At 38.6% G+C, this 24,719-nt stretch overlaps 1 protein-coding gene across 29 annotated transcripts in view; it reads right to left on the bottom strand.

Annotated features, from left to right (window-relative positions):
- Positions 1–2,191: 2,191 nt before the first annotated feature.
- The window catches only part of LOC133720398 (uncharacterized), a 45,556-nt gene continuing 23,028 nt past the window's right edge, over positions 2,192–24,719 (bottom strand). The window contains exons 1-10 of one of the 29 annotated variants that reach the window (XM_062146656.1): positions 12,728–13,399; positions 9,266–9,355; positions 9,132–9,179; positions 8,040–8,387; positions 7,585–7,874; positions 7,215–7,277; positions 6,098–6,208; positions 5,852–6,010; positions 4,456–5,649; positions 3,828–4,162 (exon numbers count right to left, since the gene is read on the bottom strand). In XM_062146656.1, the coding sequence (XP_062002640.1) occupies positions 4,137–4,162; positions 4,456–5,455 (1,026 nt within the window). In that variant the 5' untranslated portion in view covers positions 5,456–5,649; positions 5,852–6,010; positions 6,098–6,208; ... (4 more) ...; positions 9,266–9,355; positions 12,728–13,399 and the 3' untranslated portion in view covers positions 3,828–4,136. The other 28 variants (XM_062146664.1, XM_062146663.1, XM_062146666.1 and 25 more) reach the window with 28 other exon arrangements.

Below are 24,719 nucleotides of genomic sequence, written 5' to 3' on the forward strand. Positions count from 1 at the left end.
CTAAAACCCACACCAGTTAGCACAAACACAGATCTAGCCTATTCTTACATCAGTTATAGCCAAGAACATCAAGAACAATTTACCCAGAAAATGCCAAAATAGGAACAAGCACACTCAACCCAGATTCGACCATCTAGCAAATACCTAAACGCTAACTCTCTACCAACCACCATAACCCAACCCCCCCCCCCCCCCCCCCCCCCAAATCTCACTTTACACCTCAGAACACGCCAAAGAAAAACAGGAATCATCCCAGAAACACAAAAACAACAAGACCCAGAAAATAGCAGATCCAATGAAACAGGGAAAAGGGAATCCAGATACCAACCTCGGTGGTGGAGCCTATGATACGATGGTGCACAGTAATCTTAGAGGGGTGCGGTCGTCGTTTCTCTGGGAACGGTATCTCCAAGCTCCGGCAACCTCTTTCTTCAGTCTCGGACGAACAGAGCGAGAAGAACACGACTGTGAGTTTGAAGCTTTTACCAAAGTGTCAAATCTCGCTGGGTTCCCCCCCCCCCCCCTTTTATGTCAACATCAGCGCGTTCTCCGCCGTCCGCTAAAAAACGACATCACACGACAGCCGTACACGTGTCACAGACCTCCACTTACTCTCCGGATTAACCGAGGCGACGCCTCGGTTACGAAATCCATAATTACCATCATTTATGGCGAGAAGACGGCCAGGCTTAGGAGACAAACCTCCGCACGCTAACCCTCTGCGGGTTGGACACGTGTCAACCACCACCAGACGAAGCGTCTGGTGGAAGTAACCACTTGGAATGAGTTCACCGACCGCCCGAAGTCCCCGCTGAGCGAAACCCCGCCAGCGGAACTTCTCCCTTGTCATCTTCCATGTGACAAGGGGGGGAAGAATTCCGCCAGCGGAACTTTTCCCTTGTCATCTTCCATGTGACGAAGTCCCCGCTGAGCGAAACCCCGCCAGCGGAACTTCTCCCTTGTCATCTTCCAAGTGACGAACTCCCCGCTGAGCGAAACCCCGCTAGCGGAATTTCTCCCTTGCCATCCTGCAAGCTGGGCGTCTTCCGCTACACACCTCTAGCGGAACCCCCTCTTTTCATCTTGCTAGCTGCGTACTTTGTTCAGCACTATCGCTCAACAAAATACCGCCAGGAACGTCTACCGGACGCTGCTTCCTGCTACATTCAGCGGGGGGATATCCGCCAAACGGCGAATTCCGAGACCACGTCTCACTCTGACAACGACCGCCACGCGGCGTTACCGTCAGACCGTCCCTACGGGACACGGGGACTAGTCAACAGTCTACGACGGCCCTGATCAGGCACGTTGACCCCCGTCATTTGGGTGCTAAACATTGGGTTCGCTACCCAACACCCTCTGCTCCGTGCAGCTCCCCCTCAACAAACAATTTGCTGACCATCCGGAGGTCTATCTTCGCCGGGGAGTGGGGGACTCCCTGGGGGGCCCAGCAGGGGCCCACCCGAAAGGGTATAAAGCGTTCGCTCAGTAAAACCAACGGTTGACGACGCACTGACGCTAATTATGCTCTTGCAAGTCTAGCGGAAGAAAACACTTCAAACCGCCAAACAACTCCCCAACCAAGATTGCCCTCCTTGACTGGGGACTTGGGGGACTTGTACATACATGTACATTTGCAAGCATAATTAGCTATAATGGGCCACGCTCATTGTACCGCCAAAGGTACTAATTCCAACCAAAGGAATGACATGCAGACACACCGCCAGGCGGGCTACAGCCTCAGCGTTGGACCACCTCCAGATCGCCGCCAACGCGCCGCCACGTGCCGCGCCAAGATGGCATCAGAAGCCTCTGATACTGGGAACTGAAGCATATCAGTCCCACATCGAAAACAAAGAGAAGATCAACCTCTTCCTCACCTATAAAAGGTTCTCTCCTCTCTCCTCATTAATTACGCATTCAATACTTACCTACTGTTACTTTGTCAACATAAATACATTGACTAACTTAGGCATCGGAGAGTTGAAGACCGCCCAACGCGGTCTCCCTCTGACGCCCTTTGTATTTTATTTGACAGGTAACGGAAGCGTTGAGAACATTGCAAATATCGATCCGCCCATCGGATCAGCGTTAACAAAGGTTCAGCTACCGCCGAACTTTTAGACATTAACAGACTTTCATGTCATAATCTTGAATGTCTACATTGTTGTTTTTGCAAATAGAAGATAAATCACTATAACGAAACCATCAAAGGCAACATATAAAAAATAAGGCTCAAATATCAACTGCAACAGATAAGCTATCCTATGAAGATACACTTGCAAGTCAATACTTCTTATCAATCTATCCATACAACATCTATGTTACATTCTGTAACTTGAACACACTCGGTAACCGAAAGTTTTAATATAAAAGTATAAAATTGAATTTCATATTATCAAAAGAATCAGTGCATCATCAACCCAAACTGACAGACGTACTTTTTCCAAAGGAAAAATATTCAATCAAATGCAATTAACATGTTCAATCAAGATTTTAGCCAGTCACTATAATAAAACAGCTCATGATCCATACAATTCTTCCTATTCTCCTCCGCCTTCGGAGCCTCCTCCTTGTCCTCTTCTCTTCCGCCTTAGCCTTCACCTCTGCCTCCTACTGAATATCAGAAGTAATATAATAAAAATTGAGGACGAAGAACAGAAATTTGGTGAAGAATAGATCTGGACATAAAAGTAGAAAAGAATATTTCAATTCAGGGTTAATTCGATGATTCTATTCATCCCACAATGAGGGTATATATACAAGTACAAAGGAGTAGTCTAACTCTAATAGGAAACAATCTTTCCATAATGACAGGATATCCTAATTAAATAAAAACCTAATTACATACAGATTTACAGCGATTCTACACTCCCCCTCAAGTTGGTGCATAGATATCTATCATGCCCAACTTGTCAACTGAGTTGTCAAATACCTTCCTGGACACTCCTTTAGTAAGAACATCAGCTAATTGCTCCTCTGAGTTTACAAATGGAAAGCGAATAACCTTTCTGTCAAGATTTTCTTTAATAAAATGACGGTCAACCTCCACATGCTTTGTTCTATCATGCTGAACTGGATTATGTGCAATCTCAATGGCAGCTGTATTATCACAATGCAAATCCATAGGCTTTTTAAGCTTGTATCCCAGGTCTTTCAAGACATTACGAATCCACAACATTTCACAGACTCCGTGTGCCATACCCCGGAACTCAGCTTCTGCACTTGATCTGGCAACAACTTTCTACTTTTTGCTACGCCAAGTGACAAGGTTTCCTCCAACAAAAGTGAAGTACCCAGATGTAGAACGTCTGTCAGTTTTATCACCAGCCCAATCTGCATCTGTGTACCCAACAACTTCCAATTCATCTTTTTTTTGAAACAGTAACCCTTTACCTGGTGTCATCTTCAAGTACTTCAAAATACGAAAGACTGCATCCATATGCTCTTCCTTCACTAGGCCACGGGCCACGCTTGTCGCTGTTTAACATGGTATCAGAGCGGGTCCTTCTCCAATTGCCTGTTCTTCCGTTCTGCTAAACCATTCTGTTGAGGAGTATAAGAATTGGAGGTTTGATGACGAATTCCATGTGACCGGCAAAACTCAATCATAGGGTCATTCACAAACTCTCCACCATTGTCAGACTGAAACACTAATGGATTTTTGATACTGAGTTGCCACCATTTTGTGAAATTCGGTAAACATCCCAAATACATCACTCTTATTCTTCAGTAATGATACCCATGTCATGCGAGTACAATCATCAATAAACGTTACATAATATCGAGCTCCAGAAAGAGAAGGAATTTTCGCAGGACCCCAGACATCAGAGTGAATTTTCATAAAAGGAACAGGACTTTTATTAAGACTTGGTGAATATGAAACACGGTGGCTCTTGACTAGTTCACAAATGTCACAATGGAAATCCAAATCACTGACAACAGAAAACAAATGAGGTTGCAGCTTCTTAAGATAACTAAAAGATAGATGACCTAAACGGCGATGCCATAACCATACAGCTTCCTTCGCATTCTCTACCCCATTGATCTGATTAGCTTGCCCAAAAAGATGCTTCTGATTCTCTCCATTCTCTGTCAAATCCAGGTAGTACAATTTCCCCCTTCTAACACCATAACTAAGGATCCGCCGAGTCAGAATGTCCTGAAACACACAGAAAGACGGATAGAAGGTCACAATACATGCAAGAGCTAAAATAATTTGACCAACAGACAGGAGATTATAAGCTAGTGATGGCACAACTAAGACAGATTCAAGGGTTAATGTATCAGATAAAACAATAGAACATTCTCCGGTGACCGGAGTTGGAATACCATCAGCAGTAGAGACAACAACTTGAGGGGAATGTCTAAGGTTTTTCACAAGATTAGGGTCATTGGTCATATGATCAGATGCACCTGTATCAATTATCCATGTATTATTCAAAGTAACCTTACCCTTCATACCTGATTGCGCTACATTAGCGGAGGCATTGTCTAGACGCTCTTCCTCTGTAGTAGCAATGGCGGCCTTGCCCAGATTCTTTCGTGGTTTCTTGGTGAAGTCCCACCAATCAGGGTAACCAATCACTTCATAGCACCGCTCTTTGCTATGACCTAGTTCCCCACACACAATGCACTTTCTATTTGCATATGGATTTGGTTTACCTAGAGGACGATGTGAGAAGCCTGGAGGAGGACCTGGTTTGCGTTGGACAGCCATAACAGAGGATTCGGTAGGTATCGAATGCCCCATAGCCTGTTTCTCTGATTGCACCTTGCGAATGTAAGCATAGCTCTGCTCCAAAGAGAATTTAGGTTCCTTGCGCAGGATTTCTCCACACACCTGATCATACTCTAGGTCAAGTCCACTCAAAAACATGTGAACACGCATCCGGGACATCGCTGAGGTCTCTTGAACTACAGCTGCAACATTATCATTCTGAGAGGCCACCCTTTGATCAATCTCCTGGAACATCGCCACTAACTCATTATAGTAGGTAGGAATAGGCCGTCCATTTTGCTTTGCTTCAAAACACTTCTTGTTCAATTCAAAGATCCGGGTTTCATCAGAATCATCATAAAAAGTTTTCTCCACAGCTTCCCAAATATCTTTTGCAGTAGGGAGACGAATATACCGGTTCATAAGAGAGGACTCCATGGAGTCAATGAGCCAACTTTTCACCTTTTCATTGTCCGTGGCCCAAGCTTCATACTCTGCAGAATTTATGGCGGGTTCAGCCTTCACTCCGGTCAGATAACCAACCTTCCCTCGTGCTCCAATGCGCATCCGCATGAGAGGAGCCCATATGGTGTAGTTGGATTCATTCAAGACAACACTTGTTGGGAACGCAAAGTTGTCTTGTTGGGTGGTGTAGTGGTGATGGATGACTTGTGAGGATGGCACCATTGCCTTCTCGGGATTTGACTGTTCGCCTTCAATTACAGGTCCGGCCATTGAGGAATTCGGGATTTTTGCAGGATTGGGTTTTCTAGGGTTTCAAGACGGATCTGAATTTTTTTTCGAAAAAAGGTAGGGTGATGGTGGTTTGGAATTCAATGGTGGTGGTACGCAGCGGTTTGTGGTGTTCTTCAGGATTCAAGATTCAGGATTCAAAGGATGCAGCGCAAGTTCAAAGGATTGAACCTGCTCTGATACCAAGTAGAAAAGAATACTTCAATTCAGGGTTAATTCGATGATTCTATTCATCCCACAATGAGGGTATATATACAAGTACAAAGGAGTAGTCTAACTCTAATAGGAAACAATCTTTCCATAATGACAGGATATCCTAATTAAATAAAAACCTAATTACATACAGATTTACAGCGATTCTACAATAAAGGGAATTACCTGAGATATCAAACAGAAAAAAGTACGGTTCAGTGATGAGACCCTCTCCACCCTCTCTATGTTGTCTACCTCAACCTTGGAAATGAATGCCTTGTTTTCCTCACTGCCAGCTTTCACAAATTTCTTGACTGATTTATCCCGACTTGGGACTACTGCAACCTACATAAGAGAACATAAATGATAAGGAAAAGCTTAGGGTAAAACAAAACTGTAAATTTGATTTGTAATAATTCAAAAGTAATTTACAGTAATATACTATCACTGCTTCTTCTTTCCAAATAACAGCCTTTGGTTTTCGTGTTCTCCTTCCTCAGATCAAAATCCAGTAACTCGATTTCATCTTATTCAAGCTCTTGACTATGAAAGTATACAATCAAAACAAAAAGATGGAAACCCAAAATCAGGCGTTTTCCAAATAAACAATAGAAACCATAACTAAAAAACTCTTTAATTTAAAAATCAGAATGTGCATTAAATTTCAAATGTACTTAATTTATCCAAAGCTGATCAGTATAAGAGAACCCCAAAACCTATATAAAACTCTATGCACAATAATGTGTCTAAAATATTATGCAGCCAAAGATCTGACTTTCAAACAAACTATTTTCAATTAAAGTTTGCCTAAGATGCAAAAAACTAATTAAGTTTTGATAAGACCTTCAAGCAGGGTCCCCTATAATTCCAGGTTGTTTTTCTGACTTCTTTCCAATAGTGAAGATACCATTTGCCAGATTGCCATCTCTCTCTTTGGTAATTTACAAATTATTATCTCCATCTACCTTTGTTACCCTAAACCCTAAACACAGGTGAAACTATTGTGAACCTTTTGTGTTGGTAATACTCAAGTCCCTAGCCAAAATCCTGTCCCCAATTACAACTCCAAAGATTGAACCTTTTACTTATGAAGAACACACCAAAAAGAAAAAATAAAAAAATTCTAAACCAAAAAAAGAAAAAGAAAAATTCACATACTTAAAGTAGATGAGGCAAAAGTTGAAAACCCATCTGCAAAACTCTTGGACCCTGGGATTATGGTTCTATTCATCCCATCTCCAACCAACATTATATTAACTTTTTCTCTTGAGACTTCAGTCTCATCGTAAACCCCAGCATTGATTCTAATCACAAATCTGTACTCACTATTATTAGTTTAGAATACAAATACTAATATATATTGACATCTGTACTCCCCATACCCTCTGTATGTTATCTATTACATACAAAGGGAGGGGGGAACCATGTCATGCTTAAATGCCTACAGTAATCATAATTGTGTTTTAAAATTAAAAAAAAAAAAAAAAAAAAAACCGAAATCAAATAACATTAAGAGAACGACTTGAAAAGCATAGCAGAATTAAATCACCCAGTATTTAGGTAAAAATGTTTGAAACCCTCCCTTTCCAAGTCTCCTACCCCTCCCTGTTTTCTACAGAAGCAAAAAAAATTGATCAAAAACATATCAGAAAAGTAATTGCATGATTGCATTGTTTCATTCACAGACCAACAACACAAACATCAGTGTTTCATTGTTTCTTAAATAATAACATCAGTGTATAAAAACAAATAAGAAAACCTAGAAAAAACTTAAAGTCACACCCAATTAAACAAAAAAAAAAAATGGATTCTTGAAATTGCTTAGCAACGAATTCACCCTTTTTCACAAAAATTACCAACTGAGGAATGCTTTCACATAAAGATAAAAACTTTACCACTACCCAGATGAAAAAAGTAACCTTCTTGGCTGGTGGAAGCTTCTTGATCCAAGCAAACTGGCTTCCGATTGAGGAAGGAGTTGAAAGCAAAGATCTTTGGAAGAGTAATGGGTGGCTTTCTGTAACTGAAGCTTTGGGTGCTTCTATGGTGACCTTTTTCTGGTAGCCAAGATGAGAAGCATCTCAGAAACGGTAACGGTTTCTTCTTCTGGGCTCAATCTCCGATCTACACTTTTTCGATGCGCTAAAAATATGCACCACTGTCAAGTTGAGAGGGAGGAGGAGCGAGAGAGCGAAAAAACCTGAACCTTCTAAGAATCACAAACAATTATCCTCCAGTTCATTCAAAATATCCCAAAACATTCAAAATATCGCAAAACAATTATCCTCCTCAAAAACATCTAACAAAAGAAGAAAAAACCCAACAACAAAAAACACAAAACGATTCAAACCACAAATCCAATTCTCAGAAATACCTTGCAACCGGTCTATTCTGGCCAAGATCTTCTCCTTTCCTCTATTCTGCTTGTCTTTCTTTTCTCTTCCTCTCCCTTTTTCGACTCTCTATTCTCGCCGCGACATTCCCCTTTGTTCTATCCCTCTTTTCTTTCTTCTCTCTTCTTTCACTTTTTTTTTATCTTGATGTGAGCCACTCAGTTCCAAACCCGATGGTTAATTGGTTATGCCTATCCAACACTCTCTTCTTTCCAGAGCTCACAGATCTTCTGCTTTCGTCTATTCTATTCCTCTTTTCTCTCTGCTCTCTTCTTTCGGTTTTGTTGATCTTGATGTAAGCCACCCAATCCCAACCCCGATCATTATGCCTATCCAAGACAGAGAAGAGCAAGGACAGAAATGACTTTTCCACCAGCTTGATATTGTCCTCGAACAGTGAGGACAAAAAGGCTTTTCCACCTCTTCTTATGAACAGTATAACAGTGTTATTCACGCTTTTTATATAGAATAATATATATATATATTTTTAAGTTCATTATGACTCCGAAAAAAAAAATACTACATACATAATCAATGTCTATAGCGTTTCAAATTAGCAAAGAGAATGATTCTATGTGTGGTGTCCAGAGCAAAGAAAAGGTAACAAATAATTCTATTAGAAGTTATAGCTTTACTTTATTGGAACATATCTAAAATTACTTGGCCTGTTCTGATATTCCTTGGCCTGTTCTGCATAAATTGATACGCCACGAAATAAAGAAAATGCTATAAAACTTCCACTCAGCAAAAGGATAGTGCAGACGTTAAATTAATAATAAGCAATGTCTTTACAAAACAAAATTAAGCAGCCTCATAATCTCTCCTACAAATTGATTAGCAATGGATCACAACGAAAGAACAAAAACTGATATAAACCCTGAACCTTTTTGAAAGCCCAAGCAAACCCAATACAATCAATAAATGCCGCAGTTTCAAAATATTGATCATGGATAAATTCCAAATGCAGAGATCTAAATAAAACACAGGAGTTTAGATTGTTTATTTAAAAATTTAATTACACCCTTTATTACAATAAGAATACTGATGATTCATAGTTTTCAAAAAAACTATACCTGGATCCAAAAGATTCAAGGAATCTGACTGCATACTGTTCCCAAAATCTGCAAAAATAAAATAACAACAGTTAAAGTTGTAGACACCATAAAGTCAATAAACAAACACTGTAATTAAACAAAAAAGTTTATACCTGAATCAAAATGGGAAAGCAAGATAATACTGAGTAACAGACAATGGAACAGCAGCAGAAAGACGGTACTGATACTTTTTTGCATAAAATCTGCAAAAGCAAGACAAAACAACTATGAAATCGTAAAAGTCATGGTCAAAATCACTTGAACTCATTTAATAATTATGAATTCAAAAACAGAGCCTCAAAACAACAAATAAAAAATTGAAAACAATAATAAACGGTAAATCTATAAGTTCTTCCATAAAAACTATACTGCTGCCACTTAAATAAAGCATCACAGACAAATGAGTTCAATCTAATGAACAGCATCACCTTAAAAACAAGAGAAAAATTCAGGTACCCTCCCCAAACTATTCTGCCAAGGCCAATTTGATACCCAAACTCTCAAAAGTATCAATGTGATACCCAAATACCTAAATTGGCATCAACGTGATACCTCCGTCAAAAATTTCTAACGGTTCCGTTAAAAAATGACGTGGCAAGCACATGAAGACCAAAAACAAAGAAAAATACCAATTTACCCTTTTCTTTTGTTAATTCATTTGTTTTTTCTTTTTCGTTTTCCTTCTTCTTCAGCTTCTTCTTCTCTGATGATCTGGGAACTGTCCCAGAAAACTTGACATCATCATCATGAGGAGTCGATGATGCTTAAGCCTACTTTACTACTACCCCAGCTTCTCTCGTCTTTTCCATCATCCTCACAAACTCAAAATCAAACCCAGATAAATTCAGTATGTCATAAACCCAGATAAAACATTTAGTTCTATCTCCATCATCATCACTCAATATAATCAGATCTGTGAATTTAAATGAAGAAGGCCATGAAATTCGATTTGTAGTTGTTAGTGACCCCAATTTGACCCCCTCATTATCTCTCTCTGTCCCTTATATTACTCCAGTAGTACTATTACTTGCTATTGATGTTCTAATCAATCACTCCACCATCAGAAAGCAAGCAAATAGTGGGCTAAAACCAGGGAACTGATAATGACCTTTAACACTTTATCTTTTTCTTCTTTGCTTATCATCTAACATCTACACCAGCAAATCAAAACCAAAGATTGAGATCACGAAAAGAAAGCTCTGTAACTGATCACTCAGCTTATCGCACGGATCCAACATTTTGTGCAACTATTTTGAAGATCTAAGACAGACCCAGATAAGAAAAACGAGTAAATCGAACTGGGTCTCCACTAATTTGATCAAAGACACAATGCTCTTAAATGAAAAAAACTGAGATTGAAACAAAAGGGGCAATCGGTTTCCATTTGGCATACAATGGCAAGTCGGTCCTCTTGCCATCCTTGAGGTTCCTCCCCGCGAAACCGGCTGTGGAGAAGCTTGTTGCCTTGCTCTCAGCTCAGATCCCATACTCCGGAAGCCAAATGCGACCTCATCGACCTGCAAATCTTTCGCCTTTTTCAAATCGGAAACTCACCGCCCACTGATTGGGATTGGGGTTTTCAAGGCCGTCGGGGCTCAGGGGCTCAGATTGGGATTGGGGCGGTAACTGTCATCGGGGCCAAGCTCGCGTTCGAGGCCGAAATTGGAATCCATTTTGGGGTGGGTGGTTGGTGGCTGTTGACTGTTGACGTCGTCAGGTGTGGGTGCGGAGGTCGGTGTGGGTGCGGAGGACGAGGACGCTTGAGGTCGAGGTCGGTGTGGGTGAGGAGGACGAGGTTGGTGAAACCTAAGGACTGGAGCTTGCGGATGATGGCGGAGCCGAATTGGAGAGGATATCGGCGGGGTTAGTGATGGTTTGGGTGGTGGAGAAGGAGAGGAGAGAGAGGAAGTGGAGAGAGAAGAAGAAGAAGTCAGGTTGAAGAAGAAGAAAAAGAAGAAGAAGAAATGAAAAAAAAAAGAGGGCAAAAAGTCCATTTTGCCCTTTTTTTTTTGCTCACGTGTTTGCCACATCAGCAAACAGACGGGGCCGTCGGATTTTTTTGACGGAAGTATCACGTTGATGCCAATATAGGTCTTTGGGTATCACATTGATACTTTTGAGAGTTCGGGTATCAAATTGGCCTTGGCAGCATAGTTTGGGGACGGTACCTGAATTTTTCTCTAAAAACAAAGAAGGTGCTATAACAAACTCCTCCCTAACTTCTCTCAAATATCACTAATCTTGATACCTCAAATGTAATCAAACATACACTACAGTCAAAAAGATGGAAAAAATATTTTTCATCTCCTTTTATGCAAAAACCTTTGAACCTATTTTTATGTTTCTCTTATTTTTTTAGACCAATATATTGCTTCCTACATACACTGTAAGTTCCCTTTATATATATATATATATATATATATGAAAAATATTTTTTCCATCTTTTTGACTGTAGTGTATGTATATATATATATATATATATATATATATATATATATATATATATATATATATTGCTTGAGAACTTATGAAAAGCATGACACTCAATACTGTAAACCAATATATGCACCTATCAACTTAGAACAAAAATGGATCCATTCATTCATTCTGAAAATAATTTGAAAATGAAAATAGAAAAAGGAAAACAAAATAAATACATGCAGCAATTAAAAGATGAAGAAAAAAATCAAACTCAAAAAACAAATTGCATCCAAAGAAGTCAAATTTGAATAAAAGTGAGCTCAGCGGCCAAAAGAATGAATGCATCTCAACTGTTGGCAGTTTTCCAAGCTAACCATGGAGTTTAAAATCAGAAAACCACACCAAAAGTCTCTGAAGATTTACTTTTCGGTTCAAGTATTCATTGAGAAGTTTACTCATCCCCTAATCTCTGTAAAAATTTAATCTTCACTCTACCCTTTTCTATTGAAATTTCTATTGAAAAGAGAGGGGAAAAAAAAGTGCATCTTCTTTCTCCGCTGCTCCTCACTATCTCTCTCTCTCTGTCATGTTTAACTCTTTGGAAATACTCACAAAGAAGAATTAAGCCAATATCACTTTCACAGTCAACAATTGGATGCAATTGACTGTGAGATGATATTCATACAATTTACCCAAAAAAAACAACAGAGATAAATTGAAAGAGGAAACTTGATTAATCAAACCAGATGTGAGCAAAACCCATGAAAACAAAAAGGGCTCTTTTTTCATTTCTAAGCTCATTCACATAAACAAAAGCAAAAGAGCAAGTCAATAGCTTCAACTCTGAACCCATATGAAACAAAGAACCAGTCAATAGCCATCATTAGCAAAACAGAGATATACCCATTAAAGAAAAATTAGAAACACCCTCAAACCTCCAAGCTGTGCACTAAGAATCCCAAAAACAAACACAACAGAACACCAAGAATGTTAATTCAAAAACAGAAAGCAAAGCAACTAAGGACGAACATAATAAGGTATACTGGCAAGACACAAAACAAATCCCAAAACCCAATCACCAAACACCAATATTTTGAACCCAAAAAACCAAAACACCAGTATCTTGAACCCAAATTAAGAACGAAGACCATTACCTCGTCAGATTAACTAATGACAGAAGCAAGTTAATAGCTTCAACTCTGAACCCAGATGTCGTACTCGTAGACGGTGAGATTTCGTACTTGTTTTCAACTCAACCTCTGTATCTTAAAGCAACCAACAGCAGCAGATCCAACTTTCACTCTCTCTTTCCGCCGATTTCAACTCTCTCTTTCAGTCGGTGATTTTTTTTTTTTTTTTTTTTTTTTTTTAAGCAGATCGAACTGAACTCTCTCTCCTTCACTCTCTCTTTCCGTTGATTTCAACCCTTTTAGTCGGTGAGTTATTTAAGAGACAAACTCCAATAGAGTGGAATCAGCCTCGGGGGCAAAACCACCATTCCACTGCTACTATGAACAGTGCTTATGATATAAAATGTATACTCAAACCATTTCCATTTCTCACATGTACATCAAATGTATACAAACTGGTCCAAAAGTGCAAAACCCAAAATATTTTGAAACAGGTAGATATAAAATTTATCAAATGTATCAGTTTTTATAATATTCGAAACAACTATACTCTTTCTTTCAATACAATTAGAAACAGAAACATAAGTTTATCACCAATTCAGGAATACAAATTAATAAAAAAAAACTCACAGCTCAGAAAAGAAAAACCAAATCAACTTAGAAACAAATAACCTTCTACTCAGATAATGACGTGAAAATTCCCTTAATGACGTGAAAATTCCCTTTTGTGAACATCAGCTTAGTGAGAGAGAAACCCAAACCTTAGGAAGTTGTCCTTTGAGGAAGTAGCAACTTGTGTTCCCGGTAGTAAGTCGCGGAGAAGCGCAGTGAAACCGTTGGTAAGCTTGGGTGCCCCATCAGAGACCTCAACCTAAGAATTAAGTCCATCTCCCTCTAAAATCTCTTAAATCCCAATGACTTCTGAATCGAGTAGTATTTCAGATACTATGCTAAACTGTGAGGAGTGGTCTTCTCATAGCTTAACTGAAATTGTAGGAAACTGGAAATTACCCAAGAAAAGCTACAATGAAATATACAAAATAGGAACCTTTGACTTCAAAACTTTGTATTCAATTAAAACACAAGAACAAACCATTGAAGTAGGTTCTGACCATCAAATGATTCAATTGTTTACTCAAAAAGCTTTAGCAGAACACAAAAAGAAAGACTACAAGTATTTGCATATAGGTGCAGTACAAGTAGGAATCCAACCCTTGACCAGAAATGGTCTCAAAGCCTCTGTTTTTGTTGCTCTACATGATTGTAGACACAGAAACTTTGAAGACTCAATTTTAGGACTAGCTGAATCAAGTCTATGCAATGGACCTATTCACTTTGAATGTTTTCCAAACTTTCCTGTGTCACTTAATGATCCAGGATTATTAAAAGCTTTAACCTTAAATGTCAAAACACATGGTTATGACATGTCTCCAGGTGAACAACCCTTGGTTATGACAACTCTATATTTACCGAATCCACTATAGAGTAATGAATACTCTGTTAAGTGCAAAAGCAAAATCTACATATCCCAAAGGTCAAACTCTTTTATTAGAAACAGATATGAGAAAGTCAAATATTGTCATACCCAAAATGATAAAGTGGACTGACATTGAGCTACCCTCTGAGTGGAAACTTGATGAAGCAGTTCCTCCAAAACCCATAGAAAGCCATCAAGTAGATTATATTTCCCAAAATTCTGATGGAAGCGTAAACATACTGTAAGTATATTGGCCCATTGCCATTCAACAAATGATTTCCCATTACAACAAGGAAACCGGAGCCTCAAGAAAAACAAAGAGAAAGATCACAAGATCGGGTCTTGAAGAAAAGATCAAGCCAAATCGAGTCACTGATCTTGAGTTTAATGTGCATTCATTCCATATTAGTTGGTATAATTCTAAATTGATATGCATATCGTTGTATTAAATCAATAAATCTCTTATGCATTAAAGTGGTTTTTAACATGCATATCAATTTGAGATCTTGTTTAGGAAATTGTCGATTGCATATTCAAAAAATTGTTTTAAACCTTTCCTTGTTTATCTTAATTAATTATTAAGAAAAGATTTGATTGAGGGGGAGTTATTCTCCCTTATAAAAAGGTTTCAAAACTAAAGTTTGTGGGGGTTTTTCATGGCAGAAATTATTTTCTATTGAACTAGGTGTTTTGTTCAAATCGTTTTCTAAAAACCCTCCTTACTTGTTTCATGTGTGAGATTGCATAATTTTTCTCATTCACTCTCAAGATCGGTGATTCAATTGAGTGAAAGGAAGATCGAAGATTGATTGCCTAGAATGTTGTATTAAGAGTTAGAACGGTTGTAAAACAAGTTAGCATTTGTTGCTAAGAGAAAGTGTTTGTTATGAACAACACTACTTGTGTTCTGTAAACTCTTGTGTTTATTATTGGATTGTTCTTTTCGTGTTGGCTACGTTAAAAGCCACGCAGTGAAGTTTCCTCAGTGGAGAGGTTTACACTGCGTTAGCAAATCTTCGTGTCGTGTATCAAATTTTCTTTAGTTAAATTCATTGAGATAAAATATTGTTTCATAACTAGTTCCATCTAGTACTTTCACATACGCTTTGCATCAAGTAGTACAGGAAACAATCTGCTCTGCAGACAATTTTCAAGTTCAAATAGATCTACCCGATCAATCCCAATTCCACATGAAAATGAAAGAAATCTCAGAAACCTTAATTTAAGAAATTTAGATGAATCCTCTACAATACCAAGACCCTTCTATACTGTTGAAGAACAAGAAACTAGGCAAGCTTCGCCAACCCAATCCTCAATGGCTGCAGAAGAAATAAGAGATCCTCAAATCTTTACAATATTAAAACCCTTTGAAATAGACAAAGAGTACCTAAGGAAAGACTTTTATTCTGACCAAAATAGTTCCAAACGTAAAGCCTTCTTTGTAATCTTTGACAAACAAGAAAGAGACCAAATTCAAGAAGAATACTATGCCTTTTTAAATAAGCACAAATTAAATGTTTATTTCTTTGATTGGTACTTTGACTTGTCCAAAACTGAACATGATTCTAACAAGAAAATAAATGTAACAAATAAAGTAACAAAAACTTGGACTCTAGCAGATAGGAAAACCCTAGAAGCTAAGAAACCACCCATGGAAGAAATAAAAATTCCAATAAGAAAAGACACAATTACTGCTTCTCCATACAAAATGCAGAATGCACTAGATAGACAAAAAGAATCAACAAAAGAAGATATTCAAAAAATTATGGAACAAAACAATTTTACAAACTAGTATTTAGATACTGTAGGAACCCAATTGGATTGACTAGAGACATTAGTTAGGTCTGAACCTAGACCAGACTCAAAAGGAAAAAATAAAGAAATAAATGAGCCTATACTCAAACCCTTTCAACCAGATGAAAACCTTTCTTTAAAAAATGATAGTCAACTACTTGAAGAAATTGAACAACATTTAAAAAGATTAAATTTAAGTGAACCCACTAGTTCAAATCCTTCAAACTCCTTAAGAATCAATACCCTTTCTGACCTTAGAGAAGATTCGGATAGTGACTCTAACGTCAGCCAAATTGAAGAAAATTTCAAAATAGAAAAACTAAAATTCCCCCCTTCAAGAAATTATTATCCAAGACCGACTCCAATAGATTTACAATTTGAAGAAGCAAAACTTGAAAAACATGTTGGATATTCTGCTGGAACTTTATATGAGTGGAATATAGACGGCATGAGTGAATACAGAATCATACAACAGATCAATGAAATGTTAATGGTTAGCAATGTTTACAAAAATACAAAAACAGATAGAGAAATCGGTAATATCCTTGTAGCAGGATTTACTGGCCAATTAAAAGGATGGTGGGATAATTATCTCACATTTGATCAACGCAATCAAATTTTAAGCAGTGTCAAAATAGAACAAACAACTGGTGCAATGATTGTTGACCAGCAAAATCTGCCAGTAACTGATGTGGTAGCAACACTTTGTTACTCTATCATGACTCACTTTATAGGTGATCACAAAGCAATCAAAGACAGAATGGCCGAAACCCTTACAAATCTTAGATGTAAGAAACTCCAAGATTTTCGATGGTACAAAGATGTTTTCCTCTCAAAAGTCATGCTTAGAACTGACTCAAACCAACCTGTATGGAAAGAAAAATTCATATCAGGATTACCAAATCTTTTTGCCGAAAAAATTAGACAACAGTTAAAACAAACTTATGGCAGTAAAATTCCTTATGGAGATTTAACCTATGGACAGTTAATTAGTACGATTAACACCACGGGTTTAGAACTCTGTAATGATATTAGGTTAAAAGCCCAAATGAAAAAGAATCAAATCACAACAAAGAAAGAACAAGGATCTTTTTGTGAACAATTTGGATACCAATCTCTCAAATCTCCTTCTAGGAAAAAGCCAAAGCATCATAAGAAATATTCAAAATATTATAAAAAACGTAAATCAAACCCAGAAAGAAAAGTCACATCTAAACCTTATACAAACTCTAAACCTTATAAAAAATACAAAAGAAAATTTGTCAAGAAAGACTCAGGACAAAACCCAAAACTTCCTATTTGCTACAAGTGTGGCAAAGCAGGACATTACAAAAAAGATTGTCGAGTCAAACAAAAAATTAATGCTTTAAATCTTGATGAAGAGACAAAAAATAAACTTCTCAAAATCATGCTTGATTCCGAATCAGATAGTTCAGACTATGACGATTCTGATTCAGAAGAAACTTTACAAATAGATGAAATTGACTTCTCAGAAACTTCAAGTTCTGATGAAGAAGAAACAGAATGTAAAATCTCAAAAGAAGGTATAAAAATTTGCAATTGCAAAAACAAATTAAAAATTCAAATGATTTCTCGAAAAACAAAAAATGAGTTTTTAGAAATAGCTGCAAAAATGGAAGACACAGAACTTCAAGCTCAATTTCTAACTATCTTCAAAGATTTAATTAAAGAAGATATAGGAAAAGAAAATCAGTCAAACGACCTTTATAATATAAAAGATATTTTTCAAAGATTCGATAAAAGACAAAAATCTGAAGTAACAATTTCAGATTTACAACAAGAAATAAACCAAGTTAAGAAAGATATAATTTTCCTAAAAACAGAAATTGCAGAACTCAAGAGCAAACCTACAAATGAGGAACCACCCAAAATTGAAGAAAAAGGAGAAAATAGCCAAAACGATCAAAATATTCAAGAAAATGTGTTTAATGAACAATTTATTGGATTTATTACTAGAGTAACCTACCAAAAATGGAGAACATTAATAACTCTTGCAATTTCAGACTCTTATACTATTCAAATAGTTGCCTTGATTGATACAGGAGCAGATATGAACTGTATTCAACAAGGAATAATCCCTACCAAATATTGTGAAAAATCAAAAGAAAAATTAACTGGAGCAGGAGGATCAAAATTAAAAATACGATACAAATTACCAAAAGTTCACGTATGTGTAGATAATATCTGCATACAAACATTTCTCACAGTTGTCGATAACCTCGACACTGAATTAATTCTAGGAACTCCTTTTATCAGTTTAATCCATCCATTTTTAACAACTGATGAAGGCCTAGAAACAACAATCTTAGGTCAAACAATTCGTTTTCCTTTTACCGAAAAAGCAAAAACCAGAAACTTAAACTTAATTAGAAATGCTGCAATTACCAAAAAAGTCAATTTAATTCAAAACAAAGAAAACCACATAAATCATCTTAAAGAAGATTTACAAGTTAAGAGAATTAAGCATTAACTTCAACAGCCTTATCCTGCAAAACAGAATTAAAGAATTTAAAGAAAAATTAGAAAAAGAAGTAAGCTCAAACATCCCAAATGCTTTTTGGAATAGAAAAACTCACATGGTTGAACTACCATATGAAAAAGACTTTGACAAAAGAAAAATCCCTACAAAGGCAAGACCAATTCAAATGAACAATGAATTATTATAATATTGCAAGAAAGAAATTCAAGACCTCTTAGACAAAAGGTTGATAAGACCTAGCAAATCTCCATGGAGTTGTTCAGCTTTTTATGTTCAGAAGGCTTCTGAACTAGAAAGAGGAGCTAGCTCCAAGACTTGTAATTAATTACAAACCCTTAAACAAAGTCCTTCAGTGGATTAGATACCCAATTCCAAATAAAAGAGATTTACTAAAAAGATTAATTCAAGCAAATCTTTTCTCAAAATTTGACATGAAATCTGGCTTTTGGCAAATCCAGTGTCACGCCCCGAATTTTGAATAATAAATTCAAATCCGAAACATGAATTAAACCACTTAATCAAATAAACGTTCTGAATTTTTTTCTCAATATAATCTCACCACAAGGTACACAAACTCCAAATCTCGAAACCTCGAGTTCATTATTACAATTCACTCTCACAAGCAATATTGTAAAGCTCTAAATGAGCATAACACACCTCACAACTTACAATTGCTGTAAAACTCTAACAATTGCTCTAACCGCACGGTCACCGTCCTGGTTCTCCTGTCCTGTAGGATTACCCGCTACACAATTTGAATAGTGTACCGGGAGTTGCAACAACACAAAACCCGGTAAGCTTTTGACAGCTAGTATGAGTAAACAAGAAAGAACTGTTGATTTATTAAATTACAAGACCACCACAAACCCACGTTACTTTCTCACTCTCATATATATATATAGACACTTATGAGTTACTCTCAATTTAGCTCATAAGATCACTCACTCTCATATATATATATATACACTTATGAGTTACTCTCAATTTAGCTCATAAGATCACTCACTCTCATATATATATATATATAGACACTTATGAGTTACTCTCAAATTCGCTCATAAGATTTCCCAACATTTGGTAGACAGACTCATATATATATATAGACCCTTATGAGTTACTCTCAATTTCCCTCATAAGGTTACCATATATATATTGACACTTATGAGTTACTCTCAATTTCACTCATAAGGTCACTCCACATTTGGCAGACAGACTAGAGCTCTAACTGAACGTAACCACTCGTCCGGCCACAGACGTGATTACGATTTAATACTATTAATAACCACCAGCCCGGTACGAGAGCGTGATTCACTAATAGATGCCATGGTCACCTCGTGACCTAGTGATCTCCACAGATCACAACAATTTATTGTTCCTCAACAATAAAACTCAACACCTCTCACAATATATTGTTTCTCAACAATAAACTCAATACCTCTCACAATATATTGTTTCTCAACAATAAACTCAATACCTCTCACAATATGTTGTTTCTCAACAATAACTCAACACAACTCCAACAATACATATTATTTCACGTAATAATATATATACAGACATTCACACAGGAATGTCTAGTAACACCAACAATAGTTCATATGATTGCAACAAAATAAAGCAATTAATTGTATTGGGTTCGTAATATGAACCACGTGAGGTTTACTCACCTCGATAATCCCGCTGCGTCTTCAATTCAGCTCAAAATACGATCCACAATCGTCCACCAACTCAAACCGTCAATCACCTAGTCCAGTAATGATCTTGACTTAGCCAACAACTCAAATATGTAATTAAACGACGATCCAACGCTCAGATTCAAATTAAACGATGATTCAACGGTCGGATCTGAATTTAATGATGATCCAACGGTCGGATCCTCACGGATCGCCTTTAGGATCATCCTCCAAAATTATCACGAAGATCCAACGGTCAGATCTTCCTGAATCGCCTTTACTAACATCTCCACAAAATTATATGAAAATCCGACGGTCAGATTCTCACGAATCGCCTTCCGAATCACTATTTCTCAATTATACGAAGATCCAACGGTCGGATCTTCGCCCGTGACCTCACAAGGTCACCGGGACAGTCATACGATCAACATATCCAAAATTGAAGCAAAACCGATGGTCAGATCTTCACAGATCGTAAACCGAAGATAAACGTAAAAACGTTAAATAGTAACGTCAAAACGTAAATCCACTATTTATCAACTTTTTCTAACATGACCATGTTATATATCAAAACGCTCGTATGGATGCATAGATCATCGCCTAGATAATGAAAACTCGAAATATGGTCTGATGCGCCGCCACAAGCGGTGGTCAGTGGGCGGTCAACGCCGGTCAACCACCTCAGATGGCAAAGTGACCAACTACAAACTAGTTCAAAATGAAAGGGTGATCGACTTCCATACCTGGAGCTAAGTCTGGTTTGGCCTAGATCGTCCTAGATCAAGCGTTGAAGTTGGATTAATCTCGTGCGTCTGATCAGATTCCAGATTGAATCAGGGACGTCGAAATCTTCAACTCGTGATCTTTCACTCCACACTCCAAATCGTCAAGCAAGGCCTATATGGGGATGATCAGGGGAAGGAGGAGATCACGAAAATGTGAACGATCGGCCCATGCAACGCCGGAAAAGTGGTTTTCCGGCTGGGTCCGTTTTGCACTTGGGTCGGGCTTTGATCTCGGCTTGGAGGCAGCGGCGGGGAGGGGAGAGGCCACAGAGCAGCTATGCTCGGCAAGGCGCGCCGGTCTGGTGCGGGTCCGGTGGCGGTGGCGTCCGGGAAGTGGCCTTTCCGACCGGGTCGGGTCGGTCGCGACCCGTCGGGTCTGAGGGACGCACGAGAGAGAGAACGGAGAGAGCTGGGGGGCCAAAACGCAAATTTCCCATTTTTTTGTCCTTAAAGAAAGAATTCGGAAAATTTCTCTATTTATAGAAAATTCCCAAATTTCAAAAATTCATAACTTAATCATACGAACTCCGAATAATGCGTTCCACATGTCCACGAACTCGTATCGACGAGCTCTACAACTTTCATGAAGGAAGTTTTCCCAAATTTTGAACGTATAAAAAGTCAACTTTGTTGACCCCCTAAAAACGTTCGTTTTCGAAAATAAAATCGTTCGAACTAATTCCACAACTTCTCCAAGCTTCGTACTCGCTCCTACTATCGTGAAATCATTTCTAAAAATCCACGGAATTTAATTTGGATTTTCCGGGTATTACAGTCTACCCTCCTTAAAGAAATTTCGTCCCGAAATTTGAGCGTAAGTCAATTCCTCTCGATTAAGGTTGACCTAACCATAGAATCTCCATCTTTTCCAAATCTGTAGTAATCTACAGAGCCTCAACCCTTTGTATAAAAATACATTCCTATGGCCACTAAATCCTTTCATCACAAACGTAAACGCACAACACAACTGTTCAACATCAATCCACATCAATTACACAAAATCATCACATGGATCATCTCATAGATCCTCACATAGATCTTCACATAGATCATCACATAGATCTTCACATAGATCATCACTCTGTACTGGCATACAAGCACAGTAAACACTCTCACAAAGTGTTTCGCTACTCAATTAGCATCACGGTAAATCTCCATAGTAAAACTTAAGATGCATCACTCAAAACAAATCATCCCCAAAAGCACGCCAATAAATTATGTCATCCAATGATGATGACTTGGGCTTGCTCAATCCTTGGGTTAAGCACTAGGGCTGGCCAATTGGGCCTGAAGAAATCGGACCATCCACATTTCGAACCGGCCCAAACCACTTTGGGTTTAACATTTGGGCCTACTATTCGGGCTTACTATTTGGGCTTACTATTTGGGCTTACTATTTGGGCCTACCAATCGGCCCACCAACTTCCAGCTCGGCTACGGTATGAAATTGTACATACCGTATATACGTATACATACCGTACAGATCGTGTATACGTATGCATACCGTACAACTGTATATACGTATGCATACTGTACAGACCGTGTATACGTATGCATACCGTACAACTGTATATACGTATGCATACTGTACAGACCGTATATACGTATGTATACCGTACATACCGTATATACGTCCGTATATCAAGCATATACGAGACCCAAAAATATTTGTAAGAGGTAGGGTTCGAACTCCCGACCTCAAACACGAAGGTTTTGCTCCCAACCACTGAAGCAAGAGCTGTCTTCATTAATATATGCTCACGTGTTATATTTATTATGTCATAAGTGACATAAATGAAATAACGGGGAAGGCAAGGTTCGAAACCTCAACCTGCCGCACGAAACCTTTGTCCCCCAACCACTGGAGCACAAGCTGTGCTTAATATAATGTGTACAAATTTTATACTTATTATGTCATAAACGAACATAATAAAAATAAACGAGAGGCGAGGTTCGAACCTCAGACCTCTTGTACACGAACTGTACACTCAACCACTCGAGCACGGCTGCTCACGTTATTATCCATACCAATCCTTTTATTTAAACTAACTGTTTCAACTGTTTCAACAATTCGGCCCAAAACATCCAAGACTGTTGCAGAAACCCAGCCCAACGTATCCAAAACTGTTTCAGAAACTCGGCCCATCATATCCAAAACTGTTTCTGAAACTCGGCCCATCAGGCCTCCACCCACAGCTACAGTGATGCCTTGATCCGAGACAGGCCCAAGTACGGCCCACTTGTGTCACGGCTTATCCCTTCCGTGATTTACGGCAGTCAAATCTGCTTTCGGCTAAAGCTGTCTGCCACAGCATCTCGAGGTTCGGCCTGTCCCCTTACACGCTCTCCACGCGCCAACAACTTTTCCGGGTTTTCGGATGACTTTAATCCAACGCGTGGATTCAAATTCTGAGATCGTTCATCCAACGGTGGAGATCTGCTCACCTTGTTCTATAAATAGGTGCATTCTGGGGAAAAACTGTTCACTCCAAAAGAAAAGAAATTTTCTTCCGAGCTCAAGCCTTTCTCTCTCAACTCTTCAGCCTTTCTCTTCTCAAATCCTTTCTTCATCAATTTCAATCCTTCTCTTCTGATCTTCTCTCCCATCTAGTTGATTCAATCCCATCTTTCCTCTGAACTTTCAGATCTTCAATCTTTTCCTCCAAATCTTCAATCCTTCTTTCTCAGATCTTTTCTTCCATTTGAAGATTCGATCTCATTTTTCCTCTGAGAATCTCAGATCTCCAATCACCAGTTCAACAACTCCAATCCTTCTAACAAAATCTCCCTCAAACACTAAACCATGTATTCCTCGATTTCCACATCCTCTCACCCCATGACCCAAGAGCCACGAACTCTGCAACTAATGGAGCTCCAAACCCCGCAACAAATGGAACCACAACAACAGCAACCAACAGAGGAGGGAGGAAACACCCAAGCAGCTGGAAGTAGTGCCAACATGGATTTCTGGCGAAGCCGTACCAGGTGGATTCCTACTCCAGAACAAATAAGAATCCTCAAGGATCTTTACTACGTCAAGGGATTTAAGTGCCCAACTACAGAGCAGATTCACGAGATCTGTCTCCAGCTGAACCAGTATGGGTATGTTGAGGGTAAGAACATTTACTTTTGGTTCCAGAACGTCAGGGCTCGAGAGAAGCAGATGAATAGGTGTAATCAGGCTGCTCCAGTGCCCATGAGAACTAGTTCTCTTGGTACTGGTAGATCCATTGATCTCAATTTTGGGTCCACTGGTTCTACTGGTGCTGGTGGATCCATCGACATCAATTTTGGGCCAGCTGGTGGATCCATTGACATCAATTTTGGGTCCACTAGTTCTACTGATGATGGTAGATCCATTGATCTCAACTTTGGTTCCACCTATTCTACTGGTAATGAAGGATTTCTTGATTTAAATTCTGTTTCATATTCTTCCTCACACTTCAACACTAATACTAGTACAACTCTTTTGGCACAACAGGAGGACAAACATCCCTGCAACAACGAGGAGGAGATCACCAGGAGGTTCAAACTCTTCCTCTGTTCCCCGTGCACGGCGAGGACGTCTTTGGTAACCTGAAGGCTACTTCCGAGGAAGGTAGCGCTTTTGGTTACTATTCTGGTGGCTCAGGCGGTTACCACAGTGGCTCAAACGTTTCTCTTGAGCTCAGCCTCAACCCATCCGGAGCTGCTGACTAGGCTTAGTATAGCATAGTCCTCGTTTCCCTTTTTGTAATATAAAATCAATAAGATTGTGTGCATGTTTTCTTTTTCTTTTTTTGTTTAA

Source organism: Rosa rugosa, chromosome 7 (genome assembly GCF_958449725.1).
Source record: "Rosa rugosa chromosome 7, drRosRugo1.1, whole genome shotgun sequence".
In the NCBI taxonomy this organism is placed as follows: domain Eukaryota; kingdom Viridiplantae; phylum Streptophyta; class Magnoliopsida; order Rosales; family Rosaceae; genus Rosa; species Rosa rugosa.